A 6,376-nucleotide genomic window follows, 5' to 3' on the forward strand; every position below is an offset into this window, starting at 1 on the left:
AAAACATTTCAGTGGCCTCCATCTCTAAAACCATTTATCTTTTGGGGGTTGTCTCATTGTTGGCCCTCTAGTGCACCTGTTGTTTATTTTTATGAACACCAAAGCAGCTGAAACTGATTAACAACCCCCTCTGTTACTTAACTGACCAGATCCACATGCCAGAAGTTCAACTGACTTGATGCTATACTCTGATTAAAACTTCAGGTAGTGAACTTTGTGTACCTACGTTTAATATTGATAAAGCTTTCCGCCCATGCTCAGAGTGTTCTGGCTGGGGTGAAGCACACGATATAATAGGTACAGACCATGCAGAAATACTGCTCACGCCATGCACTGTATTACAGTTTTTTAAAATTGGTTTGGCACTATTTTCATAACTAAAGTGTGCATTTTCAAATCTCTCAGTACAAAACTCACATTTGTAACACCACTAGTCATTCTTTTAAATCTGATGTCATGATTTCATTGCATTTGCACATATTTATATTCCACATAATCATTGTATCAGAACACATGATCACTGATATATTTTGAGAACATTTGCTTTAATCACCCAAACAAAACAGTAAGCTCTTTTTTTCAACTTAGTACTTTTACCAATCATTTCATTCAGGAGCAAATAATACAAGGTAAGCGATTCAAATTGTCCTTGGTGATGAATGAGTGTAACTGAACTGTAAAACTGTACACAGCAAATATTACACTTATGTTCAGACATAAAAAAAAACAAACACTAACTATATATACACACACACACATACACGAAAAAGGGAGAAAAAACAACAAGTCATTTACATAAGCAAAATATATTTTTATGTTATTTTATTCTTATCACTTTTACACAATTAATCAAGCCGGTCATTAACATTGGGCCATAAATTTTCATCAACATCACAGTGGATGTCTTCGTTGTTCAGGCACCGTGGGAAAAATCTCCTGGCATGACGAATCCAGGCTTGACATTGCTCAGCAGTTATATCACCACAAGCTTCACACATGGCTTGAAGGAGGGAGACATGCTCATGGGGATGGCGATCATACACCTTCCACCTCCATGTAGAGAAGAATTCCTCAATTGGGTTGAGGAAAGGGGAATATGGTGGAAGATAGAGGGTCATGAAGCGAGGATGTGTTTGAAACCATTCCTGAACCAACTGTGCATGGTGGAAGCTGACATTGTCCCACACAACAACATAGATGATGTCTTCTCCCTGACAGGCCTGCTCCAGTTCATTTAAAAAAACAAAACAAAACCTAACTATCAGGTGTTCAGTGTTGTATGACCCTAGAACTGGTCTACAGCCTACCACACCATCTTCAGATATAGCTGCACACATTGAGATGTTTCCCCCACGTTGTCCAGGGACTTGGATGGTAGCCCTTTGTCCAATAAGGTTACGTCCTCTGCGTCTAGTTTTTGCCAGATTGAAACCGGCCTCATCAACGAAAATATACTTGTGATGATTCACAGCAGCGTCCAGCTCCATCACCCTCTAAAATGATAATGTAGTTAGGTTTTTTTTAACAACTAATAGTTGTCAGTACTGTTACAGTAATTGCATGCCAGTTTAGTGTTGTACCTGAATATATTCTGAACGCAGTTGTTTCACCTGGACATTGTTCCTCTCAAAAGGAACCAAGTAAATTTGTTTCATGGAAACCTGGTGCTTCTTCAAAAGCCGGGCAATTGTTGGAAGGCTAATTGATGGCACATTGGCAAAGGTGTCATTGCTGTTCTCAATAGCCTGTTTGATTTCAGACAGCCTTATGTCATTCCTTGCCCTGACCATTTCCACCACAGCCAACTCCTGCTGGTCAGTCAAAACACGTGGGCGACCACCACCAGGTTGTCTCCTGTTAATTCTGAGGACAATCATATACTGTCAATATTGAAGTATTACCAATCACATTACTGTAAACTGACAATTACATGTTGTTCATCTATACAATAGGGTACTATTTTTTAGAAGTGAAGTTGCTATAGCAGACATACCGGTTTTCTTGGCAAAAAGTTTGGATGATAGAGCTGACAGTTGACCTTTGTAAATTAGGCTGTACCAACCTGGCAGCCTCAGCCATGGTAAAGCCTCTGTTAACCACATGGTCAACAATGATGGCCCGGACTTCATTAGAGATGATGGTGCGTTGTCTTCTGCCTACATTTCTCTGAAGACCACCTCTTTCTTTGTCTGTGCCCACCTCTCTGTCGAGGAGCACCACCACCACCACCACCACCACCACCTCTCCGATGAAGGTTTCCTCTCCCTACAAGTCTATCCTGCTCCATATTTGAACAGTGCAAAGTCTCAAACACAGTTCTACTTATATGGTAACTAATTGTGATCATCAGGGGGAAACAATTAGCAATTAGTATTTCTAGATTGAAAGCTCTTGCAGCAATGTGTAACTTACAAATGACCAGACAACAATCAGTCAAGTTGAAAATCCATGGACATAGTGAATGATTCATTGATTAAACATTAAGATCAGTTGAATTGAATGACAGACAAATGTATTAAACTGAATGATAAGAGATGCAAATCAAAAATTTTATAGTGATAACATTATGAAAGGCAGTAACTGTGAACGAAACATTTATTTAGATGAAACACTTATTTTGTGTAGTGAAAGGGATATTTTGTCATTATGTGTATTGTACTAACACAATTGGAAATATGCTGAAATGTTTGAAAAAGGTGCACTTTTGATGATCTGTTGTGATATAAGTACGGAGAGTTTTGAAAATGTACCAATTGCTTGTGAAAACTGCGCCAAACCAATTAAAAAAAACTGTAGACTGGACTGTTTCAGCCAGTAAGAGCAGAGAGAAGAGATTACAAAAGAAGCACAGAACTTCCTCAAATCTCTTTACTTCAAGGATTCTGCTGCCTGAAGTTTCTCTAAAATCATTGGGTTTTTTTTTTTAAATCAAAACAATGTGTCACGTTAAAGTAGTTAATAGTGACAAGCCCACAAAAGGCCTTCTGTCTCCCTCCCCACCACCTCAGCTTTTTAGAGTGTCTGAAATTTGCTTCTTTTATTAGCATTGTTTCCAGCTACAGACAGATGTTTTCAGGATTAAAAAAACTTTTGAAAACCCAGAAAAAAGTTATTATACTGGTTCATGTAGCAGCCCACAAGTCAAATATTTTCAGCAGGACTATAGAAGATAAAAAAGCAAAAAGAAGTCTAATTAAATAAAAGCCTTTTGGCTCACTTGATCTATGACCTCATGAAACATTTACTGATATTGCTAATTTTAAGTCCAGTTAAATACAACAAGATATTCATTTAGTTAAATATTGATGCCACTTACTGTAACCCCCCCCCCCGCATGGCAGGCATCAACTTGGCTATTAAAGTTAAAGTTGTGTGGGTTAACTCAGTCATGGGGACCTAGAGATGAGTTAGCAACCATGTGGCAACAATCATTGGCTGAAAAATGTGGATTCCCTTGAAAAAGTGCAATGTAATATGTAAAAGCTGCACCTTTTGAAATGTCCTACAGCATAAGGACCGGCTTTTACTTTGAGAGCAGTAGTTCTGCAGTTTGGTTTGCATCACACTTTTTCAAGTTTCACTACAGCTTGGAGAGTAAAATAACAGACACGTCATTTATGCGAACTACAGCTAGTTGTGGCAGTCTGTTTGCAACCAAAGCAATCACAAGGCACAGCACCCGCTTTCCAATCAATTTCGCCCAGCATCAACCAGCAACCACTTGCAAAAACCCATAGTTGCCAGATGGTCGCTAACTGGTATCTAGGCTACTGTAAATGAGGCCTTAGACAGATATGAATAGGAAATCAAATGTTTCCTAATGTTGTATCTGCTGTTTTGCTGGTACCTTAACGTGTTAACATAAAATAAATAGAGGAAATAGCTCTTTAAAACCAACTTCTTAACACTGTGAGAGTGTTTTACATTTTATTATATAATTGCATTTGAATTTTTTTGCTTGTTATTTTACTGTGCTACGGGCTAAATAATAGCTCTAGGCTAAGGGTCAGGACTGTGGTGTCATTAGTAGAGTTAGTATATAGTGTTCATATGACATCAGAAACATAAAGCAAAAATTGCATGGTGATACTTTATAAAAATGAAGTTTTTGTGTTATTTACAATGCGTTTTGGGATTCAAAACAGGGAGCACAAAGAGTGGCTACAGACAGTATAACATATATTTGAAGATGTCAGACAGGAAGACAGGAGCACAGCACAAAGCAAACATATAGTGCACGAGAGACATACCTGAGGTGGAAATGAATCTGTGTGCACACATCCTACACATTTGTAGGCATTACATATATGACTACTTGGCTCCATGTGAGAAAATAATTGTCCTCTAAATCTGAAACCTGCACAATAAGTGTGACAAATATGCAAAAAAGTAATCAGGAAGGAGGCAAAGACTTTTTCACACCACTGTATACACAGCCTCAAATTAGATGCATTCATGATATGATGACGTGGCCCCTTAGTGTTGAGTGTCACCGTTTCAAAATCCGGTTTTAAGACCTTAATATTTTTAAATCATATTATGCTGACGGTAAACATATTCACAAATAATGTTCTGTGTAATCAAATTCCCACAAGCTAACACACACAAAACATTGCTAGGAGGTTTTCTAGCATAAGAGTGCTGGTTATAGTCTCTAGGCAAATAATGAAGCTGCCATTTATAGGCTGCTGTGTGCTCTGTACTAGATGGGCAAATGCAAAAAGGGGGAACAACAGAAGATTTTCATTCTGGTCCTCCCTAATATGGATAATCCAGTCATGAATGTTTCCTTTATAGTCTTGCAATAAAATTCAGCAGGGAAATAATGAGTGACTTCAAAGAATAGAGGGAATGGAGGCTGGTGTGGATTCCCAGTTTCATGTGCATTTACAGTATACAATATATTCACTCGCAATCCATCACACAGCTAACATCTTACAGTCAAAATCGCTTTTATGGAATAAGAAATATTTTTATATTTCACAACAAAGATGGCTTTTTAAAGTGCCATCTGCCATCCTGAGAGAACAACTAACCACAATGCAGTCAGGCCCAGACAGTCACAGGAACAGACACGTTATTATTGCTACTGGTTAATTGTTGCTCTCTGGTGACATCTGCTGGTAGGAACAATAAATAAAGCATAAAGAAAACTAAAATCACTGCCTTAGTTTAAAACTCAACCAATCAGCTTCAACATTAAAACCAAAGATGTTAAAGTGTGTATTGATCGTGTGTTAGATGTGTGAGAAGTCCGAAATTAATCAACCATAAAATGCTACCTCTAAAACAATTTTTCTGTTCAGTTAATAACTGTAATTTGGCATCTTAAAAGAAAAATAATAATAATAATAATAACAATGTGCTTTATTATTTTTTCAGCTTTTTTTTTTTTTAAAAAAAGAATAACTTTATTGATCCCAAAGGGAAATTCATGCTGGTTTTATTATTATTATTATTATTATTATTAGAAACTGTATACATACATGTGATTGCACTACCTATGTTTAACACCTGCAGATACTAGCTATCCTTGCAGTTTCCATCTTCTAATATTAAATGATATATCCAGTAAAGAACTGCTAAATAGGCCGTTTCCACCTTATTGGCTTGTGACCTCTTACAGCGAAAGTTGTTTCTTGGTGGTTGGCAGTTCTACCAAAGACATGGATCCCCTCCAAACGTCTGATGCTTTTATTTGAATCATTGCTTTGGGCTACAAGGTCAAATTCCTGGTCAGAGAATAAGAGAGAATAAGAATAAGAGGTTATAGAAAAATCTAAAACTTAAAATTGTGTTTAAGGGGCACGTTATGCAGCAGTTTTTTTCTCTTTTCTTTCTTCTTCCATGCCCCATTAATCATGTCATTACCCCACAAATCTGTCATACGACCCTTGGGGAAGACCAGATCTCAGAGCGGTATTTATCTAACTGCACCTGAACCAGTTCCAGCAGCAAAAGGCTACTCAGACACATCTGTGTCAGCAATGTCTAATGAGGGCATTTTACTAATTGGCAGATGTTTTGACATGTCAAGAACAAGCATGTTAACCTCCTAGGACCTGGCATCCACATATCTGGACATCACATTTTGGGTTGTCTAGACCACAGTACTAAATTTTGCTCTACAAGGGCCTGATATATACTTACGAGGACATTATACTGCCACTGTTATATCGAAATTTAAAACCAATGTCCTCATATGTGGATATCAGGCCCTTGTAGAGCAAAATCAGGTAAAAAGATAATTCTTTGTTTTCACATTCATGAGTTCCCAATCAGCCCAAATAGCAAAGAGAAATTAAAAATTAATGCCATGAAAGAATTCAGGTCTCAGGAGGTTGTGATTGACATGGAGATGTCACAAAAATGCTTT

The 6,376-nt window shown here is 37.6% G+C and overlaps 1 protein-coding gene across 1 annotated transcript; it reads right to left on the reverse strand.

Moving 5' to 3' along the window:
- Positions 1-768: 768 nt before the first annotated feature.
- On the reverse strand, positions 769-2,264 carry LOC109195769 (uncharacterized). The gene is made up of 3 exons (XM_019348461.2): positions 1,994-2,264; positions 1,581-1,863; positions 769-1,493 (listed from the first exon to the last, which is right to left on the reverse strand). Exons 1-3 carry the CDS (start codon positions 2,077-2,079, stop codon positions 846-848), a joined length of 1,017 nt encoding a protein of 338 aa, XP_019204006.1. The 5' UTR covers positions 2,080-2,264; the 3' UTR covers positions 769-845.
- Positions 2,265-6,376: the final 4,112 nt, after the last annotated feature.

Source organism: Oreochromis niloticus, linkage group LG19, assembly GCF_001858045.2.
Source record: "Oreochromis niloticus isolate F11D_XX linkage group LG19, O_niloticus_UMD_NMBU, whole genome shotgun sequence".
Classification (NCBI taxonomy): Eukaryota; Metazoa; Chordata; class Actinopteri; order Cichliformes; family Cichlidae; genus Oreochromis; species Oreochromis niloticus.

Bases quoted from the DNA above. Each gene is read 5' to 3' on its own strand.
- LOC109195769 (XM_019348461.2), bottom strand. From the start codon at position 2,079: ATGGCTGAGGCTGCCAGGTTGGTACAGCCTAATTTACAAAGGTCAACT. The intron at 1,864-1,993 runs GTATGTCTGCTA...GATTGTCCTCAG, and splicing joins ACTTTTTGCCAAGAAAACCG to AATTAACAGGAGACAACCTG. The intron at 1,494-1,580 runs GTACAACACTAA...TTATCATTTTAG, and splicing joins TGCGTTCAGAATATATTCAG to AGGGTGATGGAGCTGGACGC.